Here is a 21,382-nt window from a genome sequence, read left to right on the forward strand (position 1 = left end):
TTCTCTTGTCTGCCTTATCGTCGCCCAGCCAGTCTTTGGTCACAAAGCTTTGCTGGAGCCTTTCGATAAAGTCATCCCAATTGCCTCCAGCATTGTATTTCTCATCTGAGCTGTTGGTAGCCATTCTGTGGATTCTGTGATCCCGTAACTCGTCGCCACTGTTAAGTCCTGGCTCTAATGTACTGACTTACACGAGACACATGCTGAAGTCAAGGTCACTCAGTACTTGCACCTTTAATTCCAACTTTTTTATTGAAGGAATAGGCCACGCAAGTGCACCCCTGGTGGTAAGGTATGCTTATTGTTACAGGTCATATCCAGTTACAGTCATGTATAGCATGGTAAGATACAGTTATATACATTAATGTGAGATACATGACAGCAGCCAATTATGCAAATAGCAAGCTCCCACAAACAGCAATGTGATAATTACCAGATAATCTGTTTTTAGTGATGTTGATTGAAGGATAAATATTAGGCAGGACACGGGGGATAACTCCACTGCTCTTCTTTGAAATAGTGCCGTGGTATCTTTTATGTCCACCCGAGAGAGCAGACTGGGCCTCGGCTTCACGTCTCATCCTAAAGACAGCACCTTCGACAGTGCAGCACTCCCTCAGCACTGCACTGTCAGCCTCGATCTATGCGCTCAAGTTCCTGGAGTGGGTCTTGAATCCACAACCTTCTGACTCAGAGGCAAGGGTGCTACCCAGCCACAGTTGACACGATTCCATGTGTTGCTCACTCTGTGTGAAGAAGAATCTCCTGATATCAATTCTGAGCTTATCTTTTATTAGTTTGAAACTACGGTTTCTTGTTCTGCATCAACTGTTTACGGTTATGTAATATTATGGGTTAACTTTCTCTAAACCCTTAACAATCTTACATACCTCTATAAGATCACCTCTCACCTCCTTTTATAGCTGAATTCCTCCAAGCTTTTCTCATAATGTGGACATGCAAGCTACTGCTAGACATGGGTTATTGACTTGTTTTAACCCCTTGTTTTACAGTTTTGCAGTTGGTTAAATATCAGAGCACACCAAACACACTACAGATTGTGACTGACAAAGAAAATCAGAAAAATCAGCAGAGGGATTTCATTTTTGAAAATGCGCGGGTAAGTTATGAGCACCAGAGTCTCTCGAACCTGTTACATTCTCTCATGCACATAAGAACATAAGAATTAGGAACAGGAGTAGGCCATCTAGCCCCTCGAGCCTGCTCCGCCATTCAATAAGATCATGGCTGATCTGGTCGTGGACTCAGCTCCACTTCCCCGCCCACTCCCCGTAACCCTTAATTCCCTTATTGGTTAAAAATCTATCTATCTGTGATTTGAATACATTCAATGAGCTAGCCTCAACTGCTACCTTGGGCAGAGAATTCCACAGATTCACAACCCTCTGGGAGAAAAAATTCCTTCTCAACTCGGTTTTAAATTGACTCCCCCGTATTTTGAGGCTGTGCCCCCTAGTTCTAGTCTCCCCGACCAGTGGAAACAACCTCTCTGCCTCTATCTTGTCTATCCCTTTCATTATTTTAAATGTTTCTATAAGATCACCCCTCATCCTTCTGAACTCCAACGAGTAAAGACCCAGTCTACTCAATCTATCATCATAAGGTAACCGCCTCATCTCCGGAATCAACCTAGTGAATCGTCTCTGTAACCCCTCCAAAGCCAGTATATCCTTCCTTAAGTAAGGTGACCAAAACTGCACGCAGTACTCCAGGTGCGGCCTCACCAATACCCTATACAGTTGCAGCAGGACCTCCCTGCTTTTGTACTCCATCCCTCTCGCAATGAAGGCCAACATTCCATTCGCCTTCCTGATTACCTGCTGCACCTGCAAACTAACTTTTTGGGATTCATGCACAAGGACCCCAGGTCCCTCTGCAACACAGCATGTTGTAATTTCTCCCCTTTCAAATAATATTCCCTTTTACTGTTTTTTTTCCCAAGGTGGATGACCTCATACTTTCCGACATTGTATTCCATCTGCCAAACCTTAGCCCATTCGCTTAACCTATCCACAACTCTTTGCAGCCTCTCTGTGTCCTTAATGTACACAACACACTTGTGTACATTACATAATTATCAAGGTGAAACATGTCATCACTGGGGAATTGGACACTTTTTCAGTTCAGGCACCTTTTGTGCATGTGATTGATTTGTGATGGCATTTAAAAATTGTGGTATAATTATTGCAGCTTTATCGATAACCAAAACCTACTGTAGGCAAACAACATTATAATATGGTTAGAACATACTGAAGCTTTCTGGGTTAGTCGCCTATAGTGTGTTATGTAATAATATACAGGGTATTATGCCCAGCTTCAAGGATCTTGGCAGCACCATATCAAGTAATGGGTCCTTGGACAAGGAGAGTGATGCAAAGATCTGTAAAGCCAGCCAGGCACTTGGTCACTTGCGCACTAAGGTGTTGAGTCACCACCACATCCGACTGTCAACTAAACTGTTGGTGTATAGAGCAGTCGTCCTCTCATCTCTCCTTTATGGATGTGAGACCTGGACACCCTACAGGTGTCACATCAAAAAGTTGGACGTTTTCCATATGCGCAGTCTCAGATCCATACTCCACATACGATGGCAAGACCGGGTGTCAAACTTTGAGGTTCTGGAGAGAGCACAATCAACTAGCAGTAAGGTGATGATCATGCGAGCCCAGTTCTGGTGGGCTGGACATGTCATCCGCATGGATGAGTCAAGGATCCCTTGTCAGCTTCTTCACGGCGAGCTCTGTGAAGGTCAAAGACACCAGGGGCGCCCCCACAAGCGCTACAAAGATTGCATCAAGGCTAACCTCCAGTACTGTGGCATCCGACCAAAGGACCTCGAGAATACAGCAGCTAATAAAATCCAGTGGCATCAGCATCAGGCACATCGAACTTCCCTTGTCCGTCATGCAAGAGACTATGTGCATCCAGAATTGGCCTATATAGCCACTTGAAGACACATGCCATTGATGATTAGCACATCAACGTCTTTGTTGGATACGACAGACTACCAAGATTATGCCCAGTAATGGAAAGAACATTATAATATCATATTAGCAAATCTCTTGTGGTATTACATTTGGTGACTTATACATTGTGCTGATACAAAGTCAGTGATCCTGGGGTGGGGAGGGGCTGAATGGATTTGAAATGAAGTTTATGAGAGATGTACTCAGAGACAGTGAAGTAAGTGAAGTTTGATCGGTTCTTTGGGAAATTTGGATCAGTAATGTTTCCATGGAAACCTCTGAGAACTTGAGGGTTCTGTGACATTCGGAAATCGTTTTCACTTTTGCTGTCAGATAAAATGTTTTGTGATGGTTTGAAAACCTGCAGTAGAATGCTATTTCCCTCCCTCACAAACAGGCGAGGTCCCAACCAAACGCAATGACAACACTGGGAGCTTACGCAGAATAATTAAATTCAGCTGCCCCTGAAAGATTTAATTGGACCAGTCGCAGTGCCAGTGTTATCGGGCAGGCAGAATTCCTGGTCCACTGCATATGGAATGATAATTGTAACCCAGAGGAAAATATGGGCTTGTGTCCATCCAAATTAGAAATCCTGAGAAGATATGTTGAAAAAATCCCCAGGATATCAATCACATAGGATTTTTGAATTATACAATCTGTTCCAGGCATTTTGATCGGACTGTTATTGCTGAGTTCAAATCCCACCCATGCAGCTGTGAAATTTAAATTCAGTTAATTAAATAAATCTGGAATAAAAAGCTAGTGTCAGTAATGGTGACCACTAAACTACTGGATTGTCATAAAAACCCATCTAGTTCACTAATGTCCTTTAGGGAAGGAAATCTGCCGCCCTTGCCCGGTCTGGCCTATATGTGACTCCAGACCCACAGCAACGTGGTTGACTTTTTACTGCCCTCTGAAAAGGCCTAACAAGCCACTCAGCTATAACAAATCTCTACAAGAAACAATACTAAGAATAAAACCAGACGGACCACCCGGTATCGATCGCAGCACTGGCTTCGGACACGACAATGCCACAACCAGCCCAGTCGGCCCTGCAAAGTCCTTCTCACCAACTTGTGCCAAAATTGGGAGAGCTGTCCCACAGACTAGTCAAGCCTAACATAGTCATACTCACAGAATCATACATTTCAGCCAATGTCCCAGACCCCTCCATTAACATCCCTGGATATGTCCTGTCCCACCAGAGGTGACAACATAGTGGTATACAGTCGGGAGGGAGTGGCCCTTGGAGTACTCAACATTGACTCCAGACCCCATGAAGTTTTATGGCTTCAGGTCAAGCATGAGCAAGGAAACCTCCTGCTGATTACCACCTATCGCCCTCCCTCAGCTGATGAATCAGTTCTCCTCCATGTTGAACACCATTTGGAAGGAGCACTGCAGGTAGCAAGGGCACAGTATATACTCTGGGTGGAGGAGTTCAATGTCCATCACCAAGAGTGGCTCGGTAGCACCACTACTGACCGAGCTGGTGTAGGGGGTTTTTGCTCTGCCCAATTACGGGGGTCTTTTGTGGCTGTTGGTGTATTGGGCCTCTCTGTCCCTTCCAGGGGATGGTCCAGCAGCTTATGGCTTGCTGACCACTAAACTGGCGGTTGCGAAGCGCCCTAACACCCCTATCTGGTTCTAAGCTCAGAATTTTGGTGGATTATGAGCTTCCACAAGGGAAAACAAAACACTCAGAGACAAGTGGTACTTGGAACAAAAAAAACCGGGTAAGTCCAATTTATTAACCACGGTAAGTTTCCAACAAGGTCAAACTTAATCAAAACACATATCTGACACACACTTATAAACTATGAAAATCTATGGGAAGAAACGGACACAATGAAAACCTTACACAATTTTATCTTTACAAGACAGTTCCAACACCACCCCCACCTCCCTTTTTACCTGACTGACCTAGGCTGACAATTGGGAAAAGAAAACCCCAGGATAATACTTACGATCCCTTTTGACAATTATCTTTTTAGCCTTAGTTAGTTTACAGGGTAGCTGGAGTGAATGTTGCCTCTCCCAGTTACTTCGGTCTCTGGTTCTTCAGGTGGTTGGCCTCGGAGCGTTGTTCGGTGTGCGGCTCGGCTTCTTGAGATGATGTCCGGCCTTTCAATAGTTGGGTTGTATATTCTGCACACAAGTCGAGTCCAGGGCCCGCACGATGGTATGTTGCTTCCTCTCTGTTGTTGTCTGTGGTTCAGTAGGTCCAATCCTCCAGCTGCTTTTCCTACTATATTCAAACTGGACCAGGTAGTGCCCATTGGTTGAGGATTTCTCTGCTTCAGGCCCAACTTGACCCCTGATTGGCCTGTCAGAATGCACTTTTCCCTCATTGGCCAGTGCCTCTGTCTCGCTTTTGAGCCAGGCTCCACAATGTAATCAGAAGATGTCACAAGTAGGTGTGAGGACCGGGGTATTGTTTCAGTGCACATTGGTGCCTCAATGTCTGTTGGTCCATTGTAACGTCCCGGAAGTCAATTACCACATTGATCTCCGGGTTATTGTCCATTGTCGATATTAATTAGGTCGATAATGGTCCGCATTCATAATCTGATTATGGGTGAGTCATATTTTCAAACTGGGTCAGGTAGTCCCCATTGGTTGAGGATTTCCCCGCTTCAGGCCCGACTCGACTCCTGATTGGCCTGCCAGAATGCACTTTTCCCCCATTGGCCAGTGCCTCTGTCTCGCTTGTGAGCCAGACTCCACAATGTCTGTATCCGCCCACACGTTTCCCAACCTACCTGGTTTGAGGGTTTGACTTGGCCAAAAATGTTCATTTTAAAATTTATAGGATGATCCCTTTTAGTTTTCTTGTCCTTAGGGTATTCCAATAAAATACGGCCATGGATTTTCGAACCTTACACTGGCCGAGACCTGAAGGATATAGCTGCCAGACTGGGCCTGCGGCAGATGGTGAGAGAACCAACATGAAAGAAAAACCTACTTGGCCCCGTCCTCACCAATCTACCTGTCGTAGATGCATCCGTCCATGACAGCATTGGTAGCAGTGACCACTGCACAGTCATTGTGGAGACTGAGGACACCCTCCATTGTGTTGTGTGGTGCTAAATGGGATAGATTCAAAACAGATTTAGCAGCTCAAAACTGGGAATCCATGAGGCGCTGTGGGCCATCAGCAGCAGCAGAATTGTATTCCACCACAATCTGTAACCTCATGACCTGGCATATCCCTCACTTTACCATTACCATCAAGCCAGGGGACCAACCCTGGTTCAATGAGGAGTGCAGAAGAGCATTCCAGGAGCAGTACAAGACGTACCTAAAAATTAGGTACCAACCTGGGGAAGTTGCAACACAGGACAACATGCATGCTAAGCAGTGGAAGTAGCATGCTATAGACAAGGCTAAGCGATCCCACAATCAACAGATCAGATCAAAGCTCTGCAGTCCTGCCACATCCAGTTGTGAATAGTGGTGAACAATTAAACAACTAACAGGAAGAGAAGGCTCCATGAATGTGCACATCCTCAATGATGGCGGAGCCCAGCATGCAAGTATAAAAGACAAGGCTGAAGTGTTTGCAACCATCTTCAGCCAGAAGTGCCGAGTGGGTGATCCATATCGGCCTCCTCCTGAGGTCCCCACCATCACAGAAGCCAGTCTTCAGCCAATTCGATTCACTCCCCGTGATATCAAGAAGCGACTGAGCACACTGGATATAGCAAAGGTTATGTGCTTCAACAACATCCCGGCTGTCGTACTGAACACCTGTGCTCTAGAACTAGCCATGCCTCTAGCTAAGCTGTTCCAAATCCAAATCCAATCTGGCTAATTACCACCCCATCAGTCTACTCTCAATCGTCAGCAAAGTGCTGGAAGGTGTCGTCAACAGTGCTATCAAGCGGCACTTAACTGCTCACCAATGCTCAGTTTGGGTTCCGCCAGGACCACTCGGCTCCAGACCTCATTACAGCATTAGTCCAAACATGGACAAAAGAGCTGAATTTCAGAGGTGAGGTGAGTGTAACTGCCCTTGACATCAAGGCAGCATTTGACCAAGTGTGGCAACAAGGAGCCTTAGTAAAATTGAAGTCAATGGAAGTCAGGGGGAAACTGTCCACTGACTGGAGTCATACATAGCACAAAGGAAGATGGTTGTGGTTTTTGGAGGTCAAACAGAGTCCCCGGACATTGCTGCAGGAGTTCCTCAGGGCAGTGTCCTAGGCCCAACCATCTTCAGCTGCTTCATCAATGACCTTCCCTCCATCATAAGGTCAGAAGTGGGGATGTTCGCTGATGATTGCACAGTGTTCAGTTCCTTTCGCAACTCCACAGATAATGAAGAAGTTCATGCCCGCATGCAGCAAGAGCTGGACGATATTCAGGCTTGGGCTCATAAGTGGCAAATAACATTCGTGCCACACAAGTGCCAGGCAATGACCATATCCAACAAGTGAGAGTCTAATCACCTCCCCTTGATATTCAACAACATTACCATTGCCGAATCCCCCACTATCAACATCCTGGGGGTAACCATTGACCAGAAACTTAACTGGACAAGCCACATAAATACTGTGGCAACAAGAGCAGGTCAGAGGCTGGGTATTCTGCGTTGAGTGTCTCACCTCTTGACTCCCCAAAGCCTTTCCACCATCTACAAGGCACAAGTCAGGAGTGTGATGAAATACTTTCCACTTGCCTGGATGCGAGCAACTCCAACAACACTCACGAAGCTCAACACCAACCAGGGCAAAGCAGCCCTCTTGATTGGCACCCCATCCATCACCTTCAACATTCACTCCCTCCACTGTGCACCATGGCTGCAGTGTGTATCATCTATAAGATGCACTGCAGAAACTCGCCAAGGCTTCTTCGGCGGCACCTCCCAAACCCGTGACCTCTACCTCCTAGAAGGACAAGGGCATCAGGCGCATGGGAGCACCATCAGCTGCAAGTTCCCTTCCAAGTTATACAACATCCTGACTTGGAAATATATCGCCGTTCCTTCATCATCGCTGGGTCAAAATCCTGAACTCCCTCCGTAACAGCACTGTGGGAGTACCTTCTCATCAAGGACTGCAGTGGTTCAAGAAGGCGGCTCACCACCACCTTCTCAAGGGTGATTAGGGATGGGCAATAAATGCTGGCCTTGCCAGCGATGCCCACATTCCGGAACGAATTAAAACAAATGTTACTCTGGTACAATAGAAGACATTCTTCTGAAATTAGGTTTAAGCCACTTGTTGATGCACAGTAGAAGAAATTTTGGATCCAAAATTGCCCTGCACCCCGATTGGGGTAGTAACCATCTGGAGCCGGGACTTTTAGTGCCTGGTGTAGAAGTCCCGCCCATGTCGCGGAATTGCCCTTACCTCCCCTCAAAGGAAGTGGAGCGCAAAATCGTGCACTCCACTTCCTTTGGGGGTGTTTACTGGGATGCTACTGGGGCGCGTTTGCTTCACATAGTGCTGACATGATTCAACCCCCCCCCCTTTGTCCCAATCGGGGCGCAGGGCAATTTTGTCCCCAAAATTTCTTCTACTCTGCATCAACAAGTGGCTTAAACCTAAGTTGCTTAAAGGTGAGGGCCGCTGCCCGCTACGTAAGGCCTTTGATGGCCTTCACTAGGCCACCAGGGCAGCGCGCGACCGGGTAGCAGCCCGGCACCCAAGATGGAGTGCCGGGCTGCACAATGGCAGCTCAGATCACGCTAGGGCCGCCACCATAGAACCGCGGGGCGTTAAGGGGGCGGCGCGAATTGGTGAGGGGTTGCTGCACACAGCGATGATGTAATCGGCGGTTGTGCGGTGGCCCAGGGTGGTAACCACCAGTCGCGATGCTCTGCAAACACCCGGGTAATTTCCTGGGAGGCGGTAGTGCCCCTCTCTCCCGGGTGAAAAGTCTCCTCTGCCCCATTAGCGCCCCACAGAGGCGCTAATGGGGCTATGAAAAGGGGCAATTTTGTCCCCTTCATTCTGCATCTAGTCCATGCTTGATAACGATATTGGTGCCCTTGTTAACAATGTTACGCTTCATCTTGATGAACACCAAAATTCGCCAAAGAAATCAGGAGGAAGTGGCAAAAATTTTAAAATAAATGCAGTACCTAATGTTTTGAGGTATTTTGAAGGCAGCCACGCACTTTCAGGATGTGATGGTCTGTAAACCACTTGAGTTTGGCTGTTGTGGTTTACTCAATCATCTGAATCTCTTGAGCATGTTAAAGTCATTATTATTTGAAATGGACTTGTACATTATATGATCGTGTTAATCTCTGTTTTCGGACTGGTACCTTACATTGAAATTGTCATTACATCAGGACTGATATTGACGTTCCCTGATCTTTTCCCTACAGAAGCGAGAAGCTTTCTGCCAGCTTCTTCAGCTTATGAAGAACATACACTCTCAACAGGATGAACCAGACATGATATCCATCTTTATTGGAAGCTGGAACATGGGTAAGTTATTGAAGGATTGTGCCCTAACTAGAAATACACGGTACCGGAAAATGGTGCCATATATGTAGTTCTCAGAATTAGGTGGTTCTGGATGAGCTTCGAGGGCAGTTCAAACCTGTCACCCCGAATGGTGGTGCTTTGTCATGAAGCTAACTCCTCCTCGTCACTGCGATCACAAGAGTGCGCTGGAGGGAAGAGAACCCAACATGACAATTTGAATAAACTTAAAACACAAATAGATAGTTTCTTAAAGGATAAGTGGAAAAGGGGTTATGGGGAGTGGGCAGAATAGTGGAGCTGAGTCCATAATCACATCAGCCATGATCTTATTGAATGGCGGAACAGGCTCGAGGGGCCGTATGGCCTACTCCTGTTCCTATTTCTTATGTTCTTAGGACAGTTCTCCATTAGGGTAGGAAATCAGTTATAATTACATTGGTGTAATACTTTGGACAGAAAGTAACTTCCCTTATCTTTCCTTAATAATTGTGACCAATTTTGGATCATTGTTGGACAAATAAATACAAGCTGGCTACAACTTGGGACCAATTTTAATCTACTGGTATAAGTCAGTTCTAAATGGTTAAGAAATGATGCTATTCATGGCAGAATGACAATGTGCTAATAGAGCTCAAATTTCATAGGTAAGACATTTTCATACTCACAGATCCAGGTGCAGATTTGGACAGGTTTACGGAGAACACTTTCAATGGCATTGGAAAATTACCTTAGTGAATTTTCTAAAGGGATGAAAACAATTAAAGAGGAGTGTCTCATCAGGTGACAAAAATTCTGAAATGCCATCTCAATCGATTTGCAACCTTTTAAGAACGTAAGAACATAAGAATCTCCGGATTTCTCCGAGTGCCACGAGCTAGTGAGTACGGAAATAGGAGGATAGAGCAGATGAATACGTGGCTGGAGAGATGGTGCAGGCGGGAGGGCTTTAGTTTTTTGAGGCATTGGGACCGCTTCTGGAGGAGGTAGGATCAATACAAGCTGGACGGGTTGCACCTCAACAGAGCCAGGACCAATATCCTCGCTGGGGGGTTTGCTAGTGCTGTTGGGGTGGGTTTAAATTAGCGTGGCAGGGGGATGGGAACCTGAAAATAGATTCAGTAGGGAGGGGAGTAAAGCTGGATTTAGAAAGCAAAAATAAAGAAAGTGAGTTTGAAGGAGAGAGGAAACAAGCATGAAAAAAGGGTAAAAAAACAAACTTAAAGGCACTTTGTCTAAATGCACGTAGCATTTGTAACAAAATAGATGAGTTGATGGCACAAATTGAGACAAATGGGTATGATCTGATAGCCATTACAGATACGTGGTTGCAAGGTGACCAGTGTCAAGTATTCAACTGTCATTGTAACCCATGTATAAGCTGACCAAAGTTGTACACCTTGAGAACACTGACCACAGTGGGCGAACTTGTGGGAGACACTCCTAACCTGGACTTTCCGGTATAAAAGGGGAAGCTCCACCCACCATCTGGCTCTTGAGGTCTTGGTAATAAAGGTAACAGGTTACAGAGTGATCTTCTCTCAAGTATGGGCCTCGAGTGCATTTATACTGTATAGTAAGGACATATTATTGGCGACGAGAAACTGGGATTTAAACCACGCATGCATGGCCACTAGCAGCACAGAAGAGAGGTACTGTGTTGGTGATGATTGGGACAACTTTATTGAGAGACTGCAACAAAGTTTTGTCACTAAGGAATGGTTGGGACAGGATTCGGCCGACAAACGCACGGCTCATCTACTGACGGTTTATAGATCCAGAATGTACTCCCTGATGAAAGACCTTTTAGCGCTAGAGAAGCCAGCGGACAAGACGTTCGAAGAGCTCAGTAAGTTGATCGGGGAACACCTTAAACTGGCGAGCAGCATGCACATGGCGAGACACCGGTTTTACATGCACCGGCGGCGACAAGGGCAAAGCATTCCAGACTTCATGGCAGATCTCCGGCGACTGGCGAGCCTACGTAAGTTTCCAGATGCATGCAGAGCGGAGATGCTGCGAGACTTTTTTATTGAGGGCATTGGGCACGCTGGGGTTTTTAGGAAACTGATTGAGACCAAGGACTTGACCTTGGAAGCGGCGGCTATGATAGCCCGGACAATTATCTCAGGGGAGGAAGAGACCAGAATGATTTATGGCAACAATCTTGGCTTAAATGCAGCAAACGACCAGGGAGTCAACATTGTTAACCCGACACACAGTTTTCTAGGCAGACAAGGGCAATCGGACATGCCCCAGCATGCAGTCAAACCCAAAGGAAGAATTCAACAGAGATAATGGCAAGCTGAATGGCGATTCATGCCATCGCAATGGACAATGCGGCCAGTAATGGGGCCATCAACACCTGTTAATGGTGCGCTTAAGGACAGTTACAGAGACAGTCAGAGACGATCGACTGGTAATGGACCTTTTGTTTCCGACAATGGGGCCTCTAGCTCACGCTGGAGCTGTGGGGCCAAACACCCAGCCAGAGCTTGCAGGTATCAGCAATATATCTGCAGAAACTGCAACGTCAGCAGTCACTTGGCGTGTATGTGCTGGAAGCCTGCAGCCAGGTTGATGTACGAGGAGGAAAGGCCCGATGTAAGCCCGACGAGGCCAAATGAATACTGGGGGAAATCGCTGGAAGCTGAAGTTCAGCGAGTTCATGTGGAGCACATATACAGTTCATATACCAGGACGCCACCGATAATGATGAAAGTGCTCCTCAATTACATCCCAGTACAAATGGAGCTGGACACAGGGGCCAGCCAGTCCCTGATGAGTAACAAACAGTTCGAAAGGTTGTGGGTGTGTCCAAGGCCAGGAGGCCAAAATTATTGCCGATTGACACACTGCTACGGATATATACAAAGGAGATCATTCCGGTGCTAGGCAGCGCCACGGTAGTGGTGACACACAAAGATTCGGAGAACAGGTTGCCACTCTGGATTGTCCCGGGAGAGGTCCCGCATGACTGTGGAGGAGTTGGCTTGATGTCATGAACTGGAAATGGGGCGATGTCAATGCAATTTCTTCTGTGGAGCAAGTATCATGCTCACAGGTCCTGGACAAATTTGACTTATTTTTTCAACCCAGCATCGGCACTTTCATGGGGACCAAGGTAATGATTCACATAAACCCGGATGCCAGGCCAGCACACCACAAGGCCAGAGTGGTGCCGTACGTGATGCGGGAAAAGATAGAATGCGAATTGGACCACCTGCTGAGGGAAGGCATCGTCTCGCCAATCGAATTCAGTGACTGGGCGAGCCCGATCGTGCCGGTGCTCAAGGCGGATGGGTCAGTCAGGATATGTGGCAATTACAAGGCCACCATCAATCGAGTGTCACTCCAAGACCAATACCCGCTACCGAGAGTGGAGGACCTCTTTGTGACGCTATCCGGTGGCAAACTTTAAAAAAAATTGGACCTGACCTCAGCTTACATGACCAAGGAGCTGGCGAATAAGTCGAAGAAGCTGACCACCATCACGACAAACAAGGGGTTGTTTGAATATAACAGATGTCCATTCGGGATTCATTCGGCCGCCACGATCTTTCAGCGAAATATGGAAAGCCTCCTCAAGTCGATTCCATTGACGGCGGTTTTTCAAGACGACATCCTCATCACGGGTCACGATACTGAAGAGCACCTCCACAACCTGGAGGAGGTGCTACGCAGACTGGACCGGGTAGGGCTGCGACTGAAAAAAGTGAAGTGCATCTTCTTAGCTCCAGAGGTAGAATTCCTGGGGAAGAGGGTAGCAGCAGACGGGATCAGACCTACTGCGTCCAAAACGGAAGCGATCCAGAGAGCACCCAGACCCCGTAACACGACGGAGCTGCGTTTGTTCCCGGGACTCCTGAACTATTTTGGTAACTTTCTTCCCAAATTGAGCATGCTGCTAGAGCCGCTACATGTGCTCCTACGCAAAGGTCACGATTGGGTCTGGGGGGACAGACAAGAAAGGGCTTTTGATAGAGCACACAATTCGATATGCTCCAACAAACTGTTAATGTTATATGACCCATGTAAGTAACTAGTTTTAACGTGTGATGCGTCGTCCTATAGGGTTGGGTGTGTGTTGCAGCATGTTAATGCCAATGGTCAGTTACAGCTGGTAGCTTATGCCTTCAGAAGTCTGTCCCGGGCAGAAAGGGGCTACGGGATGGTAGAAAAGGAAGCGCTAGCATGTGTATATGCAGTAAAAAAAATGCACCAGTACCTGTTTGGCAGGAAATTTGAGCTGGTGACAGATCACAAACCCCTAACGTCCCTTTTGGCCGACAACAAGGCCATAAATGCGAATGCATCGGCCCGCATACCGAGGTGGGCACTTACGTTAGCCATCTATGACTACACAATTCGGCACAGACTGGGCACTGAAAACTGTGCCGATGCACTCAGCAGGCTACCACTAGCCACTACTGAGGGGGCAGCTGAGTATGATGCTGAGATGGTCATGGCTGTTGAAGCTTTTGAAAGCGAAGGCTCACCTGTGACAGCCCGTCAGAATAAAGTCTGGACAAATAAAGACCCACTACTGTCTTTAGCTAAGAAATGTGTCCTGAATGGGGACTGGGCCACCACGTATGGGGCATGCCCTGAGAAATTTAAACCGTTTCATAGGCGCAAGGATGAACTCTCGATTCAGGCCGATTGCTTACTATGGGGAAACCGAGTAGTCATGCCCCAGAAGGGCAGAGAGATGTTTTTTAGAGAACTTCACAATGAGCACCCGGGCATTGTCATGATGAAGGCAATTGCCAGGTCACACGTTTGGTGGCCAGGGATAGATGCAGACCTGGAACTTTGTGTTCACAGGTGCAACATGTGTGCTCAGCTGGGCAACGCACCCAGGGAATCCCCCCTTAGCCCCTGGTCCTGGCCCGCCAAGCCATGGTCATGCATCCATGTGGACTACGCAGGTCCCTTCATGGGAAAAATGTTTTTGGTTGCAGTAAACGCCTACTCCAAATGGATTGAGTGTGCCATTTTAAATTCAAGCACATCCTCTGCCACGGTAGAAAGTCTACAGGCAATGTTCGCCGCCCATGGTCTACCAGACATCTTGGTCAGCGACAATGGTCCGTGCTTCACAGGCACTGAATTCCAGGACTTCATGGCAGGCAATCATGTCAGAACGGCACCATTCAAGCCGGCCTCAAACGGCCAGGCAGAACGAGCAGTGCAGACAATCAAACAGGGGATGCTCAGAATCCAAGGGGGTTCCCTACAAAGCCACTTATCATGCCTCCTGTTGGCCAATAGATCCTGACCACACTCACTCACAGGGGTTCCACCCGCAGAGCTGCTAATGAAAAGGACGCTCAAAGCCAGGTTATCCCTTATACACCCTACTATGAAAGAAATGGTTGAGAGCAGACGTCAGTCACAATGTGACTACCATGACAGGAATTCGAGGGCGCGATGTATTGATGTCAATGACCCTGTTTTTGTCCTTAATTAAGCGGCAGGGCCCAAATGGCTTGCAGGCACTGTGATTTCCAAAGAGAGGTATAGGGTTTTGGTATTTAAACTTACCAATGGACAAATCTGCCGCAAACACATGGATCAAACTAAAAGGAGGTTCAGCAACCCTATAGAAGAAGCAGAGGAAGAACACGACGTAGAGTTTACTCCACCACAGGTGACCGAACACCGGAACCAAGTGGAGGAGAGCTCAGTCACTGTGGGCAGTCCGGGCAGGCCTGAGGCACCACAAACAGCAGACACTCAGGCCAGCGCCCAACAACCGGAGCCCCAACTTAGGCGCTCTACAAGGGAGCGTAAACCACCAGAGAGACTTAACCTGTGATCCCAATAAGACTTTGAGGGGGAGGTGATGTCATGTATTCAACTGTCATTGTAACCCATGTATAAGCTGACCTAAGTTGTATACCTTGAGAACACTGACCACAGGGAGCGAACTTGTGTGAGACACTCCTAACCTGGACTTTCCGGTAGAAAAGGGGAAGCTCCACCCACTGTCTGGCTCTTGATGTCTTGGTAATAAAGGTAACAGGTCACAGAGTGATCTTCTCTCAAGTATGGGCCTCGTGTGCATTTATACTGTATAGTAAGGACATATTAACCAGGACTGGGAATTAAATATTCAGGGGTACTTGATAATCCGAAAGGACAGACAGAAAGGAAAAGGAGGTGGTGTAGCTCTATTGATAAAGGATGGAATCATTGCAATAGTAAGAAACAATATTGGCTCAAATGATAAAGGTGTTGAAACAGTTTGGGTGGAGATAAGGAACAATAAGACGAAAAAGTCACTGGTGGGCATACTCTATCGGCCTCCTAACAATAGCAACTCTGTTGGTCGGAGCATAAACCAGGAAATAGTGGAGGCTTGTAAAAAGGGAACAGCAATAATCATGGGTGATTTTAACCTCCATATTGATTGGACAAATCAAATTGGTCAGGGTAGCCTTGAGGAGGAGTTCATAGAGCAAGGGATGGGTTCCTTGAGCAGTATGTAACAGAACCAACCAGGGGGCAGGCTATCTTAGATCTGGTCCTGTGTAATGAGACAGGATTAACAAACAATCTCCTCGTAAAGGATCCCCTTGGAATGAATGATCATAGCATGGTTGAATTTCTAATTCAGATGGAGGGTGAGAAAGTTGGATCTCTAACCAGCATACTAAACTTAAATAAAGGAGACTATGAAGGTATGAGGGCAGAGTTGGGTAAAGTGGACTGGAAAAATAGATTAAAGTGTAGGACGGTTGATGAACAGTGGTGTACATTTAAGGAGATATTTCATAACTCTCAAGAAAAATATATTCCAGTGAGGAGGAAAGGGTGTAAGAGAAAAGATAGCCATCTGTGGCTAACTAAAGAAATAAAGGACGGTATCCAATTAAAAACAAGGGCATACAAAGTGGCCAAAACTACTGGGAGGACAGAAGACTGGGAAGCTTTTAAAAGCCAGCAAAGAACGACGAAAAAAATGATTAAGAAAGGGAAGATAAACTATGAAAGTAAAATAGCACAAAATATAAAAATAGATAGCAAGAGTTTCTATAGGTATATAAAAAGGAAAAAAATGTCTAAAGTAAATGTTGGTCCCTTAGTGGACGTGACCGGGGAATTAGTAATGGGGAACATGGAGCTGGCAGAAATCCTGAGCAAATATTTTGTATCAGTCTTTACGGTAGAGGACATTAACAATATTCCAAAAGTGGATAGTCTAGGGACTATAAGGGGGGAGGAACTTAACATAATCACAATCACTAAGAAGGTGGTACTCAGTAAGATAATGGGACTAAAGGCGAATAAATCCCCTGGACTTGCATCCCAGGGTCTTATGAGAAGTAACGGCAGGGATTGTGGATGCATTGGTTATAATTTACCAAAATTCCCTGGATTCTGGGGAGGCCCAGCAGATGGGAAAACTGCAAATGTAACGCCCATATTTAAAAAAGGAGGCAGACAAAAAGTAGGAAACTATAGACCAGTTAGCCTAACATCTGTGGTTGGGAAAATATTGGAATCCATTGTTAAAGAAGCAGTAGCAGGACATTTGGAAAAGCAAAATTCGGTCAGGTAGAGTCAGCATGGATTTATGAAGGAGAAGTCATGTTTGACAAATTTGCTGGAGTTCTTTGAGGATATAACAAACAGGGTGGATAAAGGGGAACCAGTGGATGTGGTGTATTTGGACTTCCAGAAGCCATTTGACAAGGTGCCACATAAAAGGTTCCTGCACAAGATAAAAGTTCACGGGGTTGGGGGTAATATATTAGCATGGATAGAGGATTGGCTAACTAACAGAAAACAGAGAGTCGGGATAAATGGTTCATTCTCTGGTTGGCAACCAGTAACTAGTGGGGTGCCGCCGGGATCGATGCTGGGACCCCAATTATTTACAATCTATATAAACGATTAGGAAGAAGGGACTGAGTGTAACGTAGCCAAGTTTGCTGATGATACAAAGATGGGAGGAAAAGCAATGTGTGAGGAGGACATAAAAAATCTGCAAAAGGACAGAGACAGTCTCAGTGAGTGGGCAAAAATTTGGCAGATGGAGTATAATGTTGGAAAGTGTGAGGTCATGAACTTTGGCAGAAAAAAATCAAAGAGTAAGTTATTTTTTAAATGGAGAAAGATTGCAAAGTGCCGCAGTACAGCGGGACCTGGGGGTACTTGTACATGAAACACAAAAGGATAGTATGCAGGTACAGCAAGTGATCAGGAAGGCTAATGGTATCTTGGCCTTTATTGCAAAGGGGATGGAGTATAAAAGCAGGGAAGTCTTGCTACAGCTATATAAGGTATTGGTGAGGCCACATCTGGAATACTGCGTGCAGTTTTGGTTTCCATATTTATGAAAGGATATATTTGCTTTGGAGGCAGTTCAGAGAAGGTTCATTAGGTTGATTCCAGGGATGAGGGGATTGACTTATGAGGAAAGATTGAGTAGGTTGTGCCTCTACTCATTGGAATTCAGAAGAATGAGAGGTGATCTTCTCGAAACGTATAAGCTTATGAGCGGGCTGGCCAAGGTGGATAGCAGAGAGGATGTTTCCACTGATGGGGGAGACTAGAACTAGAGGGCATGATCTTAGAATAAGGGGCCGCTCATTTATAACTGAGATGAGGAGAAATTTCTTCTCTCAGAGGGTTCTAAATCTGTGGAATTCGCTGCCTCAGAAAGCTGTGGAAGCTGGGACATTGAATAAATTTAAGACAGAAATGGACAGTTTCTTAAACGATAAGGGGTTATGGGGAGCGGGCGGGGAAGTTGAGCTGAGTCTGTGATCAGATCAGCCATGATCTTATTTAATGGTGGAGCAGGGTCGAGGGGCCATATGGCCTACTCCTGCTCCTATTTCTTATGTTCTTATGTAAGAATTAGGAGCAGGAGTAGGCCATTTAGTCCCTCGAGCCTACTCCACCATTCATTAAGATCATGGCTGATCTTCTACCTCAACTCCACTTTCCCGCACTGTTCCTATATCCCTTCATTCTCTTAATATTCAAAAATCTATCGAACGCTGTCTTGAATATACTCAAAGACTGAGCCTCCACAGCCCTCTGGGGTAGAGAATTCCAAAGATTCACCACTGTCTGACTGAAGAAGTTTCTCCTCATCTCAGTCCTAATGGCCGACCCCTTATTCTGGTTCTAGACTCCTCAGCCAAAGGAAACATATTCCCTGCATGTATTCTGTCTAGCCCTGTAAGAATTTTGTATGTTTCAATGAGATCACCTCTCATTCTTCTAAACTCTAGAGAATATAGGCCTAGTCTACTCAATCTCTTCTCGTAGCACAGTACCCTCATCCCAGGAATCAGTCTGGTGAACCTTCGTTGCAATCCCTCTCTGGCAAGTATATCTTTCCTTAGGTAAGGAAACCAAAACTGTGCACAATACTCCAGGTGCAGTCTCACCACAGCACTATATAATTGCAGTAAGATATCTTTACTCTTCTACTCAAAGTAATTCTAGTAATAAAGGCCAACATAAAATTTACAATATACATTAATGATTTAAACGAAGGAATTGAATGTAATATCTCCAAGTTTACAGATGACACTAAGCTGGGTGACAGTGTGAGCTGTGAGGAGGATGCTAAGAGGCTGCAGGGTGACTTGGACAGGCTATCCACTGTGGTGGCAAAAACAGGAAGGCAGAATATTATCTGAATGGTGACAGATTAGGAAAAGTGGAGGTGCAACGAGACCTGGGTGTCATGGCACATCAGTCATTGAAAGTTGGCATGCAGGTACAGCAGGTGGTGAAGAAGGCAAATGGCATGTTGGCCTTCATAGCGAGAGGATTTGAGTATACGAGTATGGAGGTCTTACTGCAGTTGTACAGGGCCTTTGTGAAGCCACACCTTGAATATTGTGCACAATTCTGGTCTCCTAATCTGAAGAAGGACATTCTTGCTATTGAGGGAGTGCAGCAAAGGTTCACCACACTGATTCCCGGGATGACAGGACTGACATATGAAGAAGTACTGGATCGACTAGGCTTATATTCACTGGAATTTAGAAGAATGAGAGGGGATCTCATCGAAACATATAAAATTCTGACAGGACTGGACAGGTTAGATGCAGCAAGAATGTTCCCGATGTTACGGAAGTGCAGAACCAGGGGTCACAGTCTAATGATCAGGGGTAAGCCATTTAGGACCGAGATGAGGAGAAACTTCTTCACTCAGAGAATTGTGAACCTGTGGAATTCTCTACCACAGAAAGTTGTTGAGGCCAGTTCGTTGGATATATACAAAAGGGAGTTAGATGTGGCCCTTACAGCTAAAGGGATCATGGGGTATGGAGAGAAAGCAGGAATGGGGTATTGAAGTTGCATGATCAGCCATGATCATATCGAATGGCGGTGCAGGCTCGAAGGGCCGAATGGCCTACTCCTGAACCTATTTTCTATGTTTCTATGTTTCTATGTTTCTATGTAAGATACCATTTATTTCTTAATTGCTTGCTGTACCTCCATGTTACCTTTCAGTGATTCGTGTACAAGAACACCCAGGTCTCTCTAAACACCAAAATTTCCCAATCTCCCAATTTTAAATAAGTACTCTGCTTTTCTATTTTTCCTTCCAAAGTTGATAACTTCATATTTCGCCATATTGTATTCCATTTGCCATGTTCTTACCCATTCACTATATCCTCTTGAAGCCTCTTTGCATCCTCCTCACAACTTTCATTCCCACTTAGCTTTGTACTATCAGCAGACTTGGATACATTACATTTAGTCCCCTCATCTAAATCATTGATATAGATTGTGAATAGCTGGGGTCCAAGCACCGATCCTTGCTGCACCCCACTAGTTACAGCCTGCCAACCCGAAAATGACCTGTTTATTCCTACTCTTTGTTTTCTGTCTGTTAATCAATCCTCAATCCATGCTAGTATACCCCCAATCCCATGAACCCTAATTTTGTTTAATAACCTCTTGTGTGGCACCTCATCGAATGCCTTCTGAAAAAGCAAATACTGGTTTCCCCTTATTTATTCTACTTATCACAAAAGGCTCTAACAGATTTGTCAAACAGGATTTCCCTTTCATTCATTCATTCATAGGCAGTCCCTCGAAGACTTGCTTGCACTTTAAAAGTGAGTTCTCAGCTGACTGTACAGTCTAATACGGGAATTACAGTCACTGTCATAGGTAGGACAGACAGTGGTAGAAGGAAAGGCTGGGTGGGGAGTCTGGTTTCATTCCTTCTGCTGCCTGCAATTGATTTCTGCATGCTCTTGGCGATGAGACTCGAGCTGCTCAACACCCTCCCGGATGTTCTACCTCCACTTAGGGCGGTCTTAGGCCAGGGATTCCCAAGTGCCGGTGGGGATGTTGCACTTTATAGAAACATAGAAACATTGAAAATAGTTGCAGGAGTAGGCCATTCGGCCCTTCGAGCCTGCACCACCATTCAATAAGATCATGGCTGATCATTTACCTCAGTACCCTTTTCCTGCTTTCTCTCTATACCCCTTGATCCCTTTAACCGTAAGGGCCACATCTAACTCCCTCTTGAATATATCCAACGAACTGACATCAACAACTCTCTGCAGTAAAGAATTCCACAGGTTAACAACTCTCTGAGTGAAGAAGTTTCTCCTCATCTCAGTCCTAAATGGCTTACCCCTTATCCTTAGACTGTGTCCCCTGGTTCTGGACTTCCCCAACATTGGGAACATTCTTCCTGCATCTAACCTGTCCAGTCCCATCAGAATTTTATATGTTTCTATGGGTACCCTCTCATTCTTCTAAACTCCAGTGAATATAAGTGCAGTCGATCCAGTCTCTCCTCATATGTCAGTCCTGCCATCCCGGGAATCAATCTGGTGAACCTTCGCTGTACTCCCTCAATAGCAAGAACGTCCTTCCTCAGATTAGGAGACCAAAACTGAACACAATATTCCAGATGAGGCCTTACCAAGGCCCTGTACAACTGCAGTAAGACCT

The 21,382-nt window shown here is 45.9% G+C and overlaps 1 protein-coding gene across 1 annotated transcript in view; it reads left to right on the plus strand.

Moving 5' to 3' along the window:
* LOC139266104 (phosphatidylinositol 3,4,5-trisphosphate 5-phosphatase 2-like) overlaps positions 1–21,382 on the plus strand; it is a 120,505-nt gene that overhangs the window by 51,939 nt on the left and 47,184 nt on the right. Inside the window, exons 11-12 of the mRNA XM_070883952.1 lie at positions 1,014–1,120; positions 9,331–9,433. Coding sequence (XP_070740053.1) covers positions 1,014–1,120; positions 9,331–9,433 — 210 coding nt within the window. The remainder of the gene's footprint in view (positions 1–1,013; positions 1,121–9,330; positions 9,434–21,382) is intronic.

This window comes from Pristiophorus japonicus, chromosome 6, assembly GCF_044704955.1.
Source record: "Pristiophorus japonicus isolate sPriJap1 chromosome 6, sPriJap1.hap1, whole genome shotgun sequence".
In the NCBI taxonomy this organism is placed as follows: Eukaryota; Metazoa; Chordata; class Chondrichthyes; family Pristiophoridae; genus Pristiophorus; species Pristiophorus japonicus.